Genomic DNA, 19,280 nt, shown 5'->3' on the forward strand with positions numbered 1-19,280 from the left:
GAAGAACACTGGAGAGGAGGAACCAGGGAAATACTGTTAGTAAACAATATTCTGACTCTCTTTTTACTCCTAGCCTGTGGTGACCTGGGAAATATTGGCTTCAGATAGAAAGTAGAATAAATGAAAGAAAGGAAAAGAAAGGGTTGCTAAAAATAAAAGATTATGTTTCAGTTCTAATTAAATTGCTCTCAAATCTGTGCTTTTCTGAAGCTGGGATGCCCAGCAAATCATACTATGGCTCTCACGTACAGTGGCAGCCAGTGGAAGAGACAACCAATAGACAAAGACTTTCAAAATCCTAAGGCAAGTGCTGGGAAGGGGAAATTTCCAGTTCATATGGGGGCGTTTATGTTATTTCCAGTAAAGCAGATGCCATTTTCAAAAATATACTTTCCTTGGCCTAATGTTTTCTTAGTGTCATTAAGGGCAGATCAACTCATCGCAACACAGACAGTTAACAGTAATTCAGGATTATGTTAACACTCTAAGTGCTTAATGATGAATGAGTCATATGTCAGGCTGCGGTGAAAGGCTTCACTCTTTAAGCAAGAGATGCCTGGTTCTGGCACTTATTAATTTCTGAAGCTTATTCTAGGATAACTGGATTTAGAAGGTCAATCCCTCTTTTATTATAATTCCTTGTAATAGATTTTGGCCCCTCTCCCACTTTCACATGTTGTCTGCTGGACAAAAAAAAGAAAAAGAAAATCCTTTTTGCTCTGATATTGCGGTATTGAGAAATTTCTGCAAGAAGACTCTTAATCTCGAGATTTTTTATATTATAATGTAATGCAAGGAAGAGCCAGTGCTTTCTGCAAAGGGGTTTATTGGGGTTATTCAATCAAAGAAGTATTCCAGGAAACTGCACCCTCAAACGCCAGACAGACAAGACTTTGGGAAGGCTTGATGGAGTGTAGGAGCAAGGATCTAACTCTGGGAGGGTATAGGAAACCATCCAGGTCTGGTCTGACTGCACAGAAGGACTGAATTGAAAACTAGGTGGTTGGCAGGGCTGTGAGGCTGGAATTTGGATGAGCATGAGAGCCTGGCTAGTTTCCAAGAGCCAAGAGAAGCTCTAGGCTGGAGCATGAAGATGGGCATCTGCCTATGTGTTCCAGAGGACGATGACCGTGATGACGAACGTGGCCATGAACAGCAGGTAGAAACGGAAGAGCAGGGTGTCCATCATGTGGCTGAACTGCACCCACAGGCCCACCAAGTGCTGCTTCTGGGCCTCGTCTTCCTGCCAGGCCATTGTTGACCCAGGGCACCCACGTAACTCTGCCTCTCGGGGATCTGGCATCTTCCCTACCAGCTCCACGGGCTCCTTCAGACCTAAGGAGAGACAGAGACCCAGCCATAGACTGCAAAGGTCACCCGGAATGGGGTGGGGGGGGGGCAGGCAAGGAGGCAGGAGCAGAGAAGTGGAAGTGTTAGAAGAGGAAGTGTGGGCAGAGCTGACTTTGTTACCAGGCAGGTGGGCAGGGGGGAGGTCCAGGCCCTTAGTTCCCTTCTGGGGCACAGTGGGGCAGCATTTCGTTGCTCTGGTGCCATGCAGAAGCAGGGAATGGAGCCATCGGGGCATGGGTGGGGGCTGGGTGGTGGCCAGGTGCAGCACGTAGGTGATGAAGATCGTTTCCAGCAGGCTGAGCACCATCATCGACAGGCACAGGGAAAAGTATATACCTGGAAGGAAAGCAGTGTGAGTGTCAGAGGCACCACCTAGGACTTCCTGTTTCCTATTTTCCCACAGGGTCTGTTTTCAGGATCCCTTTTCACTCTGAACCGATTCCATCTGCGCCCCCACCCCCACCCAACCTTGCTTTTAGTCTTCCGAAGGAGGTAGGGGCCATACTGATGAGAGGGGTGCCACTGTCTGGGAGTATGTCATTCATCATGAGCAGGAAGACGTTGTAGCCCAGCAGAAGTGTCATCTTGAATGGGGCACGAGTCTGGCTTTCTGCTGGCAAGAAGAAGCTGAGGGCATCAATGGCAATCAGAAAACTACTGGGCACCAGAAGGTTTATGACGTAGAGGGTGGGCCTGCGCCTTATGTCCACCTGGGGAGGAGAGAGCAGGCGAGTGAGTTGTAGGCTGGGAGCCTACCAAGCCAGTTAAGAGCAAGAGTTGAGATTTGTCCCAGAACAAACTGTCTGGTAAGGAAACGTTACTTTAAGTCCCTTTCACTATTCTCTCTCCAACAAAGTCATCTTAATCACCATAGTCTGCCTTCCCAGGGTTTGATTCTGCCATACTGCGCACCACTGAAACATACCTCATTCCATCTTGGCCCAAAGGGTCAACTTTCTCCACGTACAATTTTGTCCCTATCAGCATGCTCTTAGCAGGACTGAGGGACCAGATTCTTAGGTTATCATGTGCATTTTATCCTGTATTTTTGCTTGCTCTCCTCATCAAGGTCTAATTGCGAGTGATTTTGCTAGTGGAATCTTAGATCAATGGGAGGGAAAGCAAGACAGTGGCGGATATTTTGGGATCGCCAGGATTTGGAATCATAATGTCCCTAAGACAGTGCTTCATAACTTTTCTACCATCTCTTTTTAAAAGTAAACATAAAGGGCTGGCCAGGTGGCTCAGGCGGTTAGAGCTCCATGCTCCTAACTCCGAAGGCTGCCGGTTTGATTCCGACATGGGCCAGTGGGCTCTCAACCACAAGGTTGCCAGTTCAATTCCTCGAGTCCCGTAAGGGATGGTGGGCAGTGCCCCCTGCAACTGAGATTGAACAGGGCACCTTGAGCTGAGCTGCCGCTGAGCTCCCGAATGGCTCAGTTGGTTGGAGCATGGGCTCTCAACCACAAGGCTGCTGGTTCTACTCCGGTGCAAGGGACGGTGGGCTGCGCCCCCTGCAACTAGCAACGGCAACTAGATCTGGAGCTGAGCTGCGCCCTCCACAACTAAGACTGAAAGGACAACAACAACTTGACTTGGAAAAAAGGCCTGGAAGTACACACTGTTCCCCAATAAAGTCCTGTTCCCCTTCCCCAATAAAATCTTTAAAATAAATAAATAAATAAATAAATAAATAAACATAAAAATTCCAGTCCTCAAAAAAGTTTTGATGACCCTGGGGGACAGGAAGCTCGCTTTCACTGTGAACCACCATCACAGGAACTTTGCTTCTTCCTCAGGGAGGATTTATTCCATCAATATTTACTGAGCCAGATACTGTTCTAGGTACTGAAGATTTATCAGTGAAAAAAGTAATACAAACCTCTGCCCCTGTGAAACTTACTTCCTAGTGGGCGAGCTCTCATTCTAATGGGGAACGTAAGCTATGCATCTTAGGAGAAGATCACAACCAGGGCCCCGAAGCTCACATAGAAAATGATTTGGTCGTACTGGCCGGTGTCCACAGTCATCTTCACCGCTCTCTGGTAGATGCCCAGAAGCACCCACTCCCCCTTGCTCTGAATGAGGTTCTGTGATGTGTTCAAAATTTCCTGCACTTCCTTCTCCATGCCCAGGACCATGTTCTCCACTGCAAAGAGATCCAGACAACTCAGCCTCCCCAAATGCGCCCACCCCCCTTGCCCAGACTGTTGGATGTCTTGCCCCTTTCAGTGAGATGCCCTCACTGTTCCCAACTTTCTGTCCTCTTTTTCAAAACCCTTTTTCTCCCTCTCCACAGACACAGGTGAGCATCACTCACCTGTGTAGAAGAAAGAGCTGAAGGTGAGTGTGCAATTCTGTTCATCGAAGGGGAAATAGAAGATGTCCAGGTCACAGATGCTGACCACCTGCATTGGCTTATCGTATTTGATGCGCCCGTCACTGTTTACATAAGCCATGAAACCTGGAGGTGTCTGATCCACATCCATGCTGTATGTGAGAAGGACAGGGAAGTGGGTGCTGTGGGTTCCCCATCAGACTCGGCCTTCTTTCTCTCTCAAGTCACCCTATTCCTGTACTCCAGCCCCACTCATCTGACGCCCCCCTTCCACATATCACCATGTTCTGGGGATTTTGTAAGCTCTTCAACTCAGACAACGCTCCTTTCTAAGGTGAGTCTTTGTGTGGCCCCTATTAGTTTCATCATGCTCTTCCCTGGAGATATGGTTTCCTTCACGCTTTTTTCATCCTTGATACTCACAACTCCTGGATGAAAATATCTGGAATCCACAGATTCTCAGCTACTATGCTGAGCGTCCTGATGCCCCCACATTCCTCTGGGTTCCACCTGATGAATTGATTGTGCCAGATCTAGAGGAGAGCACAGCATGGGACAAATGAGGCGAATCAGTTTTAGTCTTGCTCTATCTCCTGCAGTTTCCTTTTCTCAACCATTTCTTCACTCTCCCACCCCTCTCTGGTGACAGCTGTCACCAAGTCACTAACAAAGTCTTACTTCCACTTCTCCCTCAGTGCTCTCAAGGGAGACCTTGAGCTTGGCTTTAAATTCTCTGGATGGGGCCACTTAAATATTGGCTTCCATGACCTTCGTTTATGCTACTTTCTCCCTGTGCCCCATCTCTGCCTTCCTAAACTAGCAGAATAGTCAGGAAGTTTTGTGTTTTCATTATTGGCCTGGCTCTGTTTGAACTTGTCTAACTCATGAGTATTCTAATTTATCCATTGTAATCTGCAAAGTTGCACCCAAGAGTAGAAAAAGAGAGGTACAATAGTAAAGAAGAAACTGAGTCTATCATACCACATTTAGCCACAGGAATGATGTCATCAGTTGAAGTTGTTCATTCTGGAAAAAACAATTTTTGTCCAGGATCATTAACTTTATGAAGTCAGGTCCAATGCTGCCACTCACCTCTTACTCATTTCCAAGACTGTTCTCTGAGACAATTATAATTTTTAATCATAAGCCACTGAAAAATGTAGGTCAAATAATCCAGGGCACATGGGAAATATGACTGAAAAAAATAGTCTGATAGTCCATTGGGATTATGTTTCTTGTGGCGTATTCTAAGAAAGAACAGATTTCACCTGCAGTGATGCTTTTGTAGCTCTCCCTGTCATGTCTCCCCACCCCATAGAATGAGCTCCTCATTTTACAAAATCCAATGAGGAAAGCCACTGCTTACCACTAGACCATTGCAGTGTTGGGTCAGGACTCACCACTTCCAGGATGGCAGACATGGTGAAGGAGATGTTGACCTGGATGGGGATGCTATAGTTGACCACTGGACGGAAGGCCTTTCTGTCAAACACTGCTTGGAAGGCAGCAGGGTCCACGCCATCCTGGTCAAAGCCTGAGCAATTGATGGTGAAAGTGTTGCCGCTTCCTGTAGAGAGCAGAGACTCTGTGAGAGGAGTGCCCAGACTGGGTCCTAGAGGGTGTTCCTCGCAGAGAGAGAATAGTGGGTATGGGAGAAGCATGTGAGCTCTTCCTTCCTTAGCCAGGGAGCACGGGTTGGGCCGGTAGGCAAATGGTGGAAGTCGATGAGGGTGAGCTGAGTCAGCGTCCATCCTTAATTGCATTGATTCTGTCTCCATGCAAACTTTGTCCAAATGTGTATGCAAACTCCGCCCTGACCACAGCGTTTCAGTGTCCTGCTATGTTACCAAACTCAACCACAAACCTTTCCACCTTCACTCAATATCCTTCCATTGCTGATCTCTGTCCTTGAGCCATCTGAATGATGTCAGTGACAAATTTTGTAATCACAGTACTCCTCCTCACTATATGAAGAAGGCAGAGATGATCATGAATTAATGATAAGGGAAGTAATCAGGTAGGTAGAGTGAGATATGTTGGACCTTAAAGAAGAACCCAGGTTTTTAATTAGTATTTATTGTGTTTTTACTATGTGCTGTGATTGTTGTCTCCTAAAACTCAGTAGTCATCACCACTGAGATGATCTTAAAGAGAGTTTCTTGATACTGGTCTTATACCTAACTCCTTTCTTGTCGTACTTTTTGGAGCAGAAACAGAGAATGATGTGGTCACATCTATTTTTATCTGTGATGTAGTATCCTTCACTGCTCATTTTAAATAATGAACAAGAAAAAATACTCTAGACTGGGAAAATTATACTGAAAAAGTTTCCCTCTTTCACAAGTCTTCTCATCTATGCCCTTCCCCTTAGCATCTTCCCTATTCCATTTCATTTGTTTCAAGAGAACTAAGAAATAATTCCCTTCTTTTTAGCCTCACCTGATACTCAGAAACTGTGGGGATAGGTTATATGCCTGGAAAGAGAAAGCCACGTGGAAGGACAAGAGGCCAGTAGAAACGGGAGTGGAGAAGTAACTAAAGAGGAGAGTCAGCAAGTAACTAGTACGATCCTAGAAAGAGGTACAAAGCTGTCAGTGCTGTAAATTTCCATTTTTTACCAAAACGAACATCCAGTATTGATTGTCTAGGAATAATAAGAATTACCCTGGTTTCTCTGTTTCCCAAAAGTTATTTGTTTTCTTTGCTCGTGTTCTTGTCCCATCTTACCTTGAAGTAGCAGGTGGAGAATGAGGCCGAAGAGGAATCTCTCCTGATGGAGACAACCTCTTTCCATCCTTTCCTTGGCTCTTCTCTGGGGACTTAGTGATGATGTTGACCTTAAAAGACCAGAGGCCACACCTTGAGCCCTAGCTTTGAATAATACAGGTGTCGGGTGGCATTAGCCACCCTTCTAACAAACACCTGTGGTGCCAAGAGAATGTCATGGAGCACTACCCACCCTGTGACCCTGATAATCAGTGGCTTGGAGAACAAAGGGAGAGTAATTGGACCTGAATCTAATCTCCAAAAGTAATCTTGAAAATCAGTTTGGAGAGAAGGAAGCAAAAATATTTAGTCACTGGAGCAGTGCTAATGGCTTCCTCATACGGTGGAGTCACTCTGGCATATGAAGCATCCTAGAAAAGGCACATAAGGACTGCCGTTGCCTTCAAGTGGCACATGCATTTATTTTAACCCTCTTGCCATCTTTCAAAAAACAATTGGTTGTCTTCTTTTTGGGGGGGGGGATGTTGGGGAACAGTGTGTTTTTCCAGGACCCATCAGCTCCAAGTCGTTTTCCTTCAATCTAGTTGTGAAGGGAGAGGGGCTGGTGGGAATTGAACCGGCAACCTTGTTGTTAAGAGCTGGCACGCTAACCAACTGAGCCACCTGCCGCCCCCTAGCAGCTCAGCAGCAGCTCAGCTCAAGGTGCTGTGTTTAATCTTAGTGGCAGGGATTAATTTTAGTTTAATCCCTCCATCCCATGCGGGACTCGAACAGGCAACCCTGTTATTAAAAGCTCACACTCTAACCAACTGAGCCATCCGGCTGCCCTGTCTCCTTTTTTGTGATCAACTTCAGACTCTAAGGTTTGAAACATGACTTCAGTACTGACAAGTTCTAGCTTTGGATTGTTTTGAGTGTATCAAAAGCAATGTGGACCCAGGCCTACTGGATGGAGGGAGTGACCGGCAGGTAGAGGAGAGTTGGCAGAGGTAATGCTGTTTTTAGTAGAGGTTGACTTATGACGTCATGAGTGATCAGCCTGTAAGTTTATGTTGTTTTTGGTCCTGCGAATGTTTTAAAGAAATCAGTTGTCAACATTTTAGAATTGGGAGATTTCACATAAAATCTTGTGTTTCTGGCTTCATTCAAAAAATCAGATCATCAATACTGGGCTCATGTTTGTGCTTGGAAACAAGGTGCCAAAGCTAAGGACGGTTAAGGCCCGCATATGGAACATATTGTCTTCAGAGCTTCACCATCTCTGTGGTTTTATTCCCACCCAGACCCCCTCATTTATGTTACCTGCTTAGCCTCTGTTGGTGTTTGAGTTTGCCTTTGACTGTTAAGATGAATTTTCTTGTGTGATTCCTAAAGAGACTTGAACAATGATTTCAAAACACCATTTCATGCCTAGGTAATCAGAGGCCTCATCAGATTTAGAGTGTGCAAATATTTGGTTCGTAGCAGAAACCAGACATGGTAAGGTTAAGGGGGTCAAAGTAATCAACGGTTTAACCTGTTTTAGTGTAGAATTATTTCTGTTAGGGAAGGCTCCAGGGAGGATAATCAGTAACTTAGAGAACAAGGAGAGAGCAGGTGCTTCAATGAAGGAGTTTTACAGACTGAGTCGGTGTGATTCAGTAAGAAAGGTCTAAGGTCAAATCCCGTTACTGCGGGAATCATGTCACCCTCTCTCAGCCTCGGTTTCCTCATCTCTAAAATTGGAAGGATAAAACCCATCTTGCAGGGGTTTATGTGGTTAGAGGTAATGTATGTGCAGTGCCTTTCCCGTCCTGAGCAATTAATGAATTGAAGCAGAAGTAACATTAAAAACGGCAGTAATAACAGTTGTTACTGTTATGCTGGCTCACCTGAGATTGTGAAGGTCACTTCAGTTCTGAATGGAGTCTTCTGGACTTTAAACTGTCTGGACTGATTGAAGCAACCGCACTTCGGATGACCCCTTTTCTCTCAGCCTCACTCAGCTAGATAGCTACTGATAAGGTTCATCCCTCTGCTCTTCTCAGCATTCCTCTTCATCATTGGAGAATCCCTTCCTCTTTGGGAAGTTTCCTCTTCTTTTTAAAGATGACTTTAGATCAGCATATCTCAAAGCATTCTCTGCGAACCCTCGTGCTACAGGATGTTGCATGCTGTTTCTAAAAAATTATTTTGGTTATTTCGATTCAAAGAAGTCTGAGAAAGGCTGCATTATACAAAGCTGAACAGGTTTTATTATTGTAGGATTTTTCTGAGTATTTAGCTAACATGTTGATGTGACTTGAATATCATGTACATAATTTCCCAAACGTATTTGACTTTGCAAATTTCTTTTTCTCAGAATATCTTGTAGGACACTACTCCATGGATTATTTTGGAGAAATAGTGCTTTAGGTAACTAGAATAAATCTAGAAGAAATAAAAAACTTGAAAAATTTGTTTTAAACTTGCTATAGAGAGAATATAGAAAGCAACCAGCTTATGTATAAATAAATCAAGAAAATTTTAAAAACTAGATAAGTATTTTAAAACCTGAAATTTTATTAGAACTATAAGAATGTACAAGCAATTAGAAAGTATAATAAAATATGAATTGCAAGCTGTTTCTGAATCCCTGAGCAATATAAACTTAGACCGACTCAAGGAGAAATCTGCTTTTTTCTTTTCTTTTAGATCAATAGGCTACCAGTAGCAGGCCACATGTCATCCACCTAGATCTAATTTTAGGATGAGAGTTTAAAACGATGCTTTGGTATTGTTATTTCTCAAATATGCTCAGAAAATAAGATTTTAGTAACTGAAAAGTGATAGGAAATTTTCTCCTTGGTGGTCTTGTAATCAATAAAGTATATAATTTGTGTTTTAAGAATACAGGTGATTTCATCCTGGGACTCAATAAAGGAACTATTTTGATTGAAAACTAGATGCAGCCTGCATAGAGTTTTAATTTTTCTGAACTGGCATTCATGCTGAAAATGTTATGACTACAGTTGTTTATCTCTTCTGATCAAAAGCCCATATTTATAAAGCAAAACACTTGAGAAGTGCCTAGACCTGTTTAAGTGGGAAGGCTGAACTACCGTTTGTAGCTTCTCTTAGTGGGACCCCGTTGCCTCCCTTCTTGTGGCCTGACAGGTGCCCAGTCCATACTTCTCAATAACGTGGAGAATACCCCATATACATCTCACCATTACAGATGTTAGACAGACTACCATTTTATTCAATTGAGTAAATAATCCTTAATTCTTATTCTGGGAGATTCAAAATCTCAAGGCCTGTGATGCTTGTTTTTAACTGGGTACATTTAGATGATTGTTCTGGGTGGAAAGAATAGCTACAGTAAAGCCATGGAAATTATAGTGTTGTCAGGACCTCAGATTTAAGTAGGAGAGTGGCAGGAAATGAAGCTGTGGTATTACGTGGGGCCAGATCACAGAAGGCCATGCAGACCAAGCTAAACTTTGGTTTAATGCCCAGTGTCTCCCCAACTTGCATAAAGTTCATACCTCTTTTAAGGGAAATAATTCTCCTAAACTCTTGATGTAGACTTAAATTATTTACATTATAATATTACTTAAATATGTATATTCATAAAACCACATATAAAGTTCTTACACTTACAGCTCTTGTAAAAAAAATTAAAATTAATTTACAAAGTATGTACATATAAGATTATAGAATCAACACAACACTAATTTGGATAATATTTTGCTAAAATTAGATACTTGCTGTCAATTATTTTTCTCTTTTTAACAAGGAACTAATTTTTGGACACCAACCTTCTTTTTTGGGGCAATTTGATAGTGTATCTCAGTGTAACAATACTTGAAAAGATTTTTAAAGCAATTCTTCATTTCATTCTAAGTACTGCCCTTCCTGCTAATGAGCTTGGGGAATTATTACTATAAAGATGGGAAGTATGTAATACTTTCTTTCATAAAGGGAATGTGTGACCTGACTTATAATGTGACTATACTACTGTATAGTCTATACTGCATGAACACTCTGCTAATCCCACTGCAGTTCTCGATTGAAAATACTATGAAACCTTCGTCTGCATACACGCTGTGATGTCATTTGGCTTTCATTTGGCCTTGTTTACATCTTAAACCTTCTTTTCTAATTTGCCTGAGACCATTCAAGGGATGCATTATTCTGTCACATCATATATTGTTTCCGTGATGTCAAATAAAAGATTCAATTTGTTCACTAATTTTAACAAATGTCTTATTTCGCGAAAATGAAAATTCATTTCAAGATTGAAAATTTCATTTCAAGATTGATCTGCAAGAAAGAAATTTTGTCTTTGTAAGTGCAGAAGAATTCAACATGTGTGCCACAGCAGATGTGCAGGGATCGTTACCACTTGGCATTAGCGCCTGATCAGCCGGGGAGAGGAGGGTGACAGGAGAGTAGGGCGGTACAGCATTTCTCATGTCCATGAACGTACCACCATCCATCTAGTTCTGCAACCAGAAACCTAGGTGTTACCCTCAACACCTCTCTTGCTCATAACACCACATATAATCCATTAACAAGACCTGTTGATTTTACCTCTTAAATCTCTCTCGAGTCCATCCACTTCTCTCCCTTTCCCACCACAATCCTGGGCCAAGCCACCACCCCTTCTTTCCTGGACAACAATCATTCCTAGCTAGACTCTTCTCTTCCATTCTAGCTGCCTCTAATTCTTTCTCCACTCTGCCAGCTGCAGTGCAGTTTTCAAAATGCAAATTTGATCTCTCAACCCTTAACCACTCACCTTTTAAAACCTTGCAGTGGTTGCCTTTTGCTCTTAATCTAATGACCTGTAACATAGTCTACAGGCCTTTGGAAACATTCCCTTCCTTCTCCCACCACCTGACTTGTTGTTCCCTTTGCCTAGAGTATTCCCTCCCCTGCCACCAGCTACTGTCTTCACCTTGCTAACTTGTATCCTCCTTCAGATGTAACACATACCCTCCTTGTCTAGTACTTACCACAGGTATAATTTAGATTTGGATTGATATTTATCTGGGACTCTGTGCTCCATGAGGGCAGGAGACAGGTCTGTTTTATCTCTACTGTATCTCCATCAAATACTAAATGCATGTGTATATTTAGTACCTTATTTAACATAAATGCTATTTAAAAATACATACAAGTCTGCATTGAGACAGCTTCTCTAGCTCCTTGCCTGAGTGGAGAGTATCACCCCCTAAAACACTTAACAACACAAACACGTTTCCTGGAGGGGACGCTTTGCAATCAAGATCATGTAAATAAGGTAAGTCTGTGCCCGAGGCTATCCTTGGTGGGGACTGCAATAGTGCCACAGTGTATTGAAGCCTGGCACCAGGGTGGCATACAGCTCATCCATTATTTTTTTTGACCTATAATCAATACATTTGAAGTATTTCAGGGAGATTTTAGAACCTTTTTTATTTTATATTAGGGTATTAGATATGTAGCTTTTGGGTGCTACAGTATTTGAGACATGTTTGGAAGTACTAGTATGCCTTGGCGAGGTGGCTTGTGGAGTGCTGAGAAAAAGTTTTCCTTATCCAACCAGATGGCCAGAGACACTTCAGGAATTTTTATCAGTAGAAACTAAGATTCTTTGGTTAAATTGCATGTATCCACCGAGAGAAGAAATGTTTGTTCCTATGATATTGAAACTTTTTATTATGAAATGCATAAAAGCTACCAAAAATACAGCAAATGATATTAGAAGCACACATGTACCCACCTCCACGCTTTGAAATTTATTTTACATAAATTTTAACATTTACAAGTCTTTTTTTTAAAAAAGATTTTATTGGGGAAGGGAAACAGGACTTTATTGGGGGAACAGTGTGTACTTCCAGGACTTTTTTCCAAGTCAAGTTGTTGTCCTTTCAATCTTAGTTGTGGAGGGTGCTGTTCAGCTTCAAGTTGTTGTCTTGTGTCAGTCTTAGTTGTGGAGGGCGCAGCTCAGCTCCAGGTCCAGTTGCCATTGCTAGTTGCAGGGGGCACAGCCCACCATCCCTTGCGGGAGTCGAACCGGCAACCTTGTGGTTGAGAGCCCACTGACCCATGTGAGAATCGAACCGGCAGCCTTCGGAGTTAGGAGCATGGAGCTCTAACCGCCTGAGCCACCGGGCCGGCCCTACAAATCATTTTTTAAAGAAATAAGATATTACAGAAACAGGTGAAGCCCCTTGTGTGTCCCTCTCTGATCACATTTCCCTCCCTCCAATAGCAGAGGTAACTATACCTTAAAATTATTGTTTACCATATGCCCCATACCTATGTGTGTATCCTTAAATAACATATATTTTTATGTTTACAAAATTAATACAAATGGACTTATACAATTTGAGTCTTTTTGTAACTTATTTTACTCTACATTGTTTTTGAGATTTATACATATTTATACACAATAGCCCTGTTCTTTCATTGCTGTATAATAATATCCCATTGTACAAATACCATAATCTAGTTATCTGTTCTCTTGCTAGTGACATTTAGATTCCACTATTACAGACAACGCACAACGAATATTCCTTGTGCGCATGTGTGAGATATACTTCAGGGGCAACTTTTCTCAGCTAATGGCATTAAGCCCGAATGCCCTGAGGTATTCATTGTGTGTAATGAATTAACTTCTCCCCTGGACATCTAAAATAATATTAGCTATGTTATCCTTGGGAAAATTAAGAAAATAGTCACTCAAATAATTTTGTGTAAGGCTTAATTCACATGCAGAAGCCCCTCTAAGAAAGGCTAGTCTATGGATTAAGAAACTGTGGTACATTTATACAATGGAGTATTATGCAGCCATAAAGAAAAAAGAAATCTTACCATTTGCAACAACATGGATGGATCTAGAGAACATTATGTTAAGCGAAATAAGACGGAAAGAGAAAGACAAGTACCATATGATCTCACTTATATGCGGAATCTAAAGAAAAGAATAAGTGAATGAACTAATCAGAAACAGTTTTGGGGACAAAGAGGAAAAACTGAGGGTTGTTAGATGGGCGGGGGGGTGGGGATAAGGGGGAAGGTGAGGGGATTAGAAAACAATCGGTAACCACAAAATGGCCTCAGGGTTTTTGAAAAATAATTTGGGGAACGTAATCAATAATGTTGTAAAGATTTTGTAGGGTATCTGATGGACACGTGTCCCATTTGGGAGACCACCTCAGGGAAGATGTAGATGCCTGATCAATGTACTGTACACTTGAAGCTGAACAATAATGAATGCCAACTATAATTGTATATATATAATGTGATGGCTCGGTGCGATGTTGGAGGGATAGTGGGTGGGGAGATGGGGTTATCGGGGGGAGGGGGGTCCACAGTGTGAGGGATATAAATGATGAACGTCTAAGTATTACCTTGTCTTGTGCACCTGAAACTAATTAAAAAAAAAACACACAACAAAGTCTGTGCTGAAGAAAAAAAAAAAAAGAAAGGCTAGTCTAGAGCATATATGTAGAAGTGGAATTGCTGGGTTCAAGGATAGGCACATATGATAAAAAGCATTAGCTATTATTAAAATCTGTTCTTTTCTTCTTGCATTGTAACAGAATTGTAGTTGGCTCATAGCTGCCAACTGAGTTAAATGTGACCATATGACTAAATTGTCACCAATAGAATGTGATTAGAAATGATGGTATGCTATTTACTGGCTGGTGCCTTAAGACCAGCTCACATCTCCACAGTCTCTTTTTCCTTTCTCACACCTGGGTGACTGGTGGTAGGAATGAGCAGAGCAACTTTGGGAGCCAATGTTGAATCTGACGGAGCCACTGTCACTCTGGGTCTCTGACGAACTGCAAGAAGCAGAACTGCACTGCTGATCTGATATACTCACCTAGGATTCTTACACACTGAATTTTGGGAGTCTATTTGCGGTTTAACAGTACAATCCATTTCCAACTTATTGAATTTGGCCAAACTGTTCCTTAATGTGGTTCAATCAGTTCACACTCTACCAGCAATGTGTGAAATAGCCTATCTCTCCAGATCCTTGACAACACTTGGTGTTGTCAGATTTTTACATTTTCCTGTTAGATGGGCATAAAATGGTAACTCATTGGTATTTTAATTTCCATTTCCCTGATTATTAGTGAGATTGGGTGTCTTTTCATACATATTTGAGTAGCTGCTGTGGTTTCCTTTTCTGTGAACTGTCTGTTCATACCATTTGCCTATTTTCCCATTGGATTGTTTGCCACTTCCTATTGAGTTGTAGAAATTATTTTATAGTTTATGTTAAAAACTTTGTCAATTATAACTTGTGCTTTATCTTTTCACTTATGGCACCATGTACAAAAGTTTAAATTTTAATATTGTAAAAATTTATCAGTCTTTCCTTTCTTATTTTTGTATCTTGTTTGAGAAGTTCTTCTCTACTCTCAAGTTCACAAAAATATTTCACATTTTCTTCTAAATGTTTTCAAGTTCTCCATTTCAAATTAGGCCTTTGATCTACCTGAAATAGATTTTTCTGTGTGGTATGAAGTAGTAATCCTTGAATTTTTAAAATTATGGATAACCAATTGTGCCAGCACTATCTATTGAATCATCTTCCTTTTCCTATTGATTTGTAATGTTTTCTCTGTTACAGATCAAGTTTACATATATGCATGAGTCTGTTTCTAGGTTCTTTATTCTATTGCACTGATATATCAATCCATCCTCGTGCAATAACATTGTTAATTATTCCAGCTTTGTGACACATTAGTGTCTTCACACTAGTTGTATAAAGGTGGACAAATCACTTTACCTTCCTTTATTTTTTGAATCTCTGAAATGAATAAGCATAATACTACCTCCACATAGGGTGGTTATGGAGATTAAAGAAACAAGAATTGTGTGTAAAGCACCAGAGACAGAGTAGGTAGGCGCTCAACAGAGAGTAGTTACATTATATTATGATCATGTTGAAGGTACAGATGAAACACAAAGAGAAATAAAATGATCAATCTCTTTTGGAACCTCAGTTTCATTTATAAAAAAAAGGGATGAATTGGCATACTGTTTCTAAGGCTCTTGCCACTCTAAAAACTGTGGTCATGGCATTTTATTATCTAGAAACCAGGCAGCACACACTCCGTGTTGGGCAGTGGGATACAAGTGAGAAAGGTGGTATCAGAACGCAGCGTGGATTCCTGAGCAAGCAGTAGTCAAATGTTAAGTGCACAACAGATAAGATTTGGGGCTGGCTGGCGACAAGGACATAGAGGCTACAATGACCTTCACGGTGTTTTCTGGTGTCTAAACGGCTGCACACAGTCGGGACCTCCCTGCCTACAAACACCGGGCTGCCGGCCCACAGAGGGCTACTGTCAACCCTCCCGGCAACCCACGGGGAACACGGCCTCAGAGAAGATTCTAGACAGGCTCGCAGAAGTCCTGGGAAGGATGGTGCAGACCTAGGAGTGCAGTGGAAAGGGGGAGCAGCTTGCACCTCCCCCAGGGCTTCTGCGGTGCTTCTGGGAAATTGAGTCCTTTGCCGCGTGCTCAGCCTCGGGCTCCTGGAAGCGGGACTACAATTCCCTTCAGTCATGGGGAGTCTTTGTGCAGCACGCTTGCGCAGTCTGCCGGCCAATGCCGCTATAAAGGCTTGTTTTGCTCCAGAGCTGATGCTCGGGAGCGTGGTCGAGTGGCCGGTGCGGCGGTACTGGAGCTGGGGCACAGGTAGGTAGCGGCTACCGCCGCACCTCTTCCTTTTCCCTCGGTTGGCACAGGGATCACCCCCGTGTGTTTCCTCGGGGGCTGGCGGGCTGTGATCGGGGATACAAGCAGTTCGGGGGAAGCTGAAGTCCTGAGAAATGGGGTCTGGCCTCCCGCTGGTTTCCCGCCGCCCCCTTCTTGGGACGCCACCCTTGAGGACTCGTGGTGAGGTACTGGCGTGGGAAGGCAGGTAGGGTGGGATGAGCGGCCAAAGGTGCTGGCTACATTCTCGGCTGCGGCCACCAGGGGGTGCTGCGTCCGTGGGTGTGGGTCGCTGTCCGCTTTCCAGGCCCGAACTGGCCATGGGAACGCCCTTCGGCCAGGGCATCCCAGGCGAAGCTGGCCTGAGAAAAGTCCCCATCCTCACGATAGTGGGTTGGGCGGCCTGGGGCACCCCCGCTCACGCCGCACCCTGGAGATTCCGAGCTGCCAGCGACCTAAGAAGCCATCCTCTCGGTTTTTTTTTTTTACAAGTGGGTAAGTAGAGGTTCGTGACTTAAGCACGCACTGCAAACCCTGGGCAGAGCCCAGAATGGAACCCAGATCTCTCGACTGTCGTCAGTACCCTTTCCACTTCCACCACAAAGAGCTGCACGATGCTTTGTGTTTATTACACAAGGGTCATTTGGTTATGTAGGGATGAGGGAGAGGCAGGAGCCACAGGAAAGATTGGCAAAGTTTCAGAAGGTTTTGAAGGAGGAGATGGATAGGTTTCACTGGGGTCTCTAGCGAAGTGAAAGGTGCAGAAGGTTGAAGGCACAACAAGTGGATGGCAGGAGGGTGGTAAATACAAATACTTTTAGCTCCTTTTTTTTCCGCAGCTTCAGGGCCTGGAATCAGATTCCTGAGGTGTTGGAAACCCAAGTTGTGTTACAATGAAGGCAATTTGGAAACACCAGTCTGTGTAATTATAGTTCTTAATCCTGTGCAACCCCCATGCAGTTTCATCTGCTTCATTGTACACTTTTATTACTGGAAGGAGTCTTGATTTTTAAAAAAGGCAGCTGACCAAGTGGCCTCAACTCTGTTGATTTTTCAGTCTGGCATTTTTTGGGGGTTCTCCCACTTTGGTTATTCTGCTAGTGCCATTGCATAGCTTGGCTCAAACATAAACAAAAATCCTTTCCTTTTTATCCTTTCTTAGCTACAGCAAGTTAGCATTTAAAAAAGACGTTTAAACAACTTTAAGGGAGAACAGAAGAGAGAAATATTATGCAAATCGTATTTTTCAAAATAGTCTAGCCTAGTGACTCTTCCTTAGTTGCTTTCTTCAGATGTGGGTCTTGTTTCTTTCCAAAACCTATTGGGCTTCTTAGTTTTTGACTGGCCTCCATGTCAAAAACTCCATGTGGAGGGCCCGGCCTTATATCTCTGATACACAGAAGATGGAGTCCTCTTGTGGGTTCAAGGCCAAAAGATAGTAACTTTGTGCCCACACCAGGCCTGCCTACGCTCAGGCTGTGACTCTTTTCCCAGGAAATTAAAGAAGCAGGAGTGTTAGAGGTGATGGAAAACTGCTCCCCACACCCTTTATACATGGAATAACTTGAAATAAAGTGAAATAAACTTTGGTTATCGGGAGTTCTTAGACAATTGAGGTGATCTTTCTGTTCCTCTTGACATGGCATTTGATATTGTAAATGACTTCCTGTGGCCTCCCTTTCAAATTCTCTCCCCTCCTCCTGCCTTTTTTCAAAGTAGGACTAATCTCTTCAGCTTCCAGAAATTAGCTAGGCTAGGGAACCTTTGGAAGGGAAGGCTGGACTTCTGTGACCCCTGTAGCAAGAAGGATTACTCCTATTTGCAGTTGCAGCCAGACACTGGGGACACTGGCAGGTGCCAGGTCTGTTTATAGTTTAAGCTTAATGAGGTCTCAGTGACATGATTGCTGTGCTCTTGGTTGTAAGCCGATGTTCTTTATGGTGCAGTTTGTCATTGGACAAGGTGACTTTTCTTTTTTGAGATAAGTAACTTAGCAGTGTCAACTCAGAGTACTTGAATCAGACCTCTGAAAGGCAAGAAGTCATGCTTTCTTTGTGCTGGAAACACATATCTACGGAGGAGATTTAGTCCTTTCTATGTAGAGGATTAGTCAGTGTTCTCCTTTTTGCTGATACCTTAAAAAATGAATTGTAGCTGTCAGAATTTTGTCTGCAGAGTAGTACTTTTAAATTACAGCGATAGCTAGGAATTTATGGAATTCAAAAGGCAACACGGCCACACTTAAATTTCTAGTGAGGCTGGTATGAAAGAAGTTTACTCAGTTTGTACCTGGGAAGCTTTGAACCATCTTAGGGTGGGGGAAATGTTTCAGAGAGGTGTGTATGCGTTTTATTTTTTCAAAAGTAACCAGAGTTTCTAAGATATTGATTAGAGTTGGCCAGGCAAACAGGGATTTAGAACAGAGTGTCATTTCAGGTCATACCAGGTAAGACTTCATAGGACAGGGTAGGGAATTTGTTTTGGTTGTTTTTTAATAATAGCTTTGTTGAATTGTAATTTATGTACCATGAAATTCAGCCTTTTAAAGTATACAACTCAGTGTTTTGTTAATAAATTCACAGAATTGTGCAGTTATCACCACTATCTAATTTTAGAACACTTTCTGTATCCCAAGGAGAATTTGTTTTAAAGTTAAGGTATGATATTGTTTTGTATGTTAGCTATGTAACTCCATGGCACTTTAAAATAATATCAGCTAGCCTACTACCTAATTATGAAACTTTAGAGATGGGATAGGTCGTTGGTATAAGTGTTTTGTAAGTTTTCCTTTAATAAGACTTAGTAGGAGAAATGATACGCATTTTAAAATTGTGGAATTTGTAATTCTTGGAACAAACTTAAATTGTTTCCAGAAAGTCTTTTTCTTTTCAAAGACCTATCTAAATGCTCTATACATTGGGTTTGAACTTAGTGGAAGAGAGTGGGTATCTCTTTATCAGTGTGTTTATTTTTTTTTAATCTTACTTGTTTTTCTTAGCAGTGGGAGGAGATAATTCTTGATTCTATTATAATGAATTTTTTTTCTTTAAAATATGAAATGGTACTTAAAATTTTTTAAAACATATTTTTTATAGATAGGAGGGTAGAAAATTTTAATGCTTTTGCCCTTTTACTCATTTTAAAGCACTTTTGCTTATGATTAAACACAATCTAGGAG

General features: G+C 42.4%; 2 protein-coding genes across 4 annotated transcripts in view; one reads left to right on the forward strand and one right to left on the reverse strand.

Annotated features, from left to right (window-relative positions):
- Nucleotides 1–1,105: 1,105 nt before the first annotated feature.
- Nucleotides 1,106–16,481, reverse strand: LOC308510126 (5-hydroxytryptamine receptor 3C-like; the record flags this gene model as incomplete). The annotated part of the gene is made up of 9 exons (XM_081079134.1): nucleotides 1,106–1,335; nucleotides 1,471–1,686; nucleotides 1,856–2,060; nucleotides 3,339–3,499; nucleotides 3,671–3,840; nucleotides 4,112–4,221; nucleotides 4,670–4,714; nucleotides 5,089–5,255; nucleotides 15,641–16,481. The coding sequence occupies 9 exons, from the start codon at nucleotides 16,479–16,481 to the stop codon at nucleotides 1,106–1,108; spliced, it is 2,145 nt and encodes a 714-aa protein (XP_080935260.1).
- The window catches only part of ABCC5 (ATP binding cassette subfamily C member 5), an 80,501-nt gene continuing 77,196 nt past the window's right edge, over nucleotides 15,976–19,280 (forward strand). The window contains exon 1 of one of the 3 annotated variants that reach the window (XM_081062774.1): nucleotides 15,976–16,084. Coding sequence is in view for 1 of the 3 variants with exons in the window: in XM_081062773.1 (XP_080918899.1) it covers nucleotides 18,445–18,548 (104 nt within the window). In the remaining 2 variants the exon portion in view is untranslated. Of the gene's footprint in view, nucleotides 16,085–18,108; nucleotides 18,549–19,280 lie in introns of those variants that run through there. The other 2 variants (XM_081062775.1, XM_081062773.1) reach the window with 2 other exon arrangements.

Source organism: Rhinolophus hipposideros, assembly GCF_964194185.1.
Source record: "Rhinolophus hipposideros genome assembly, chromosome: 2".
Taxonomy (NCBI): Eukaryota; Metazoa; Chordata; class Mammalia; order Chiroptera; family Rhinolophidae; genus Rhinolophus; species Rhinolophus hipposideros.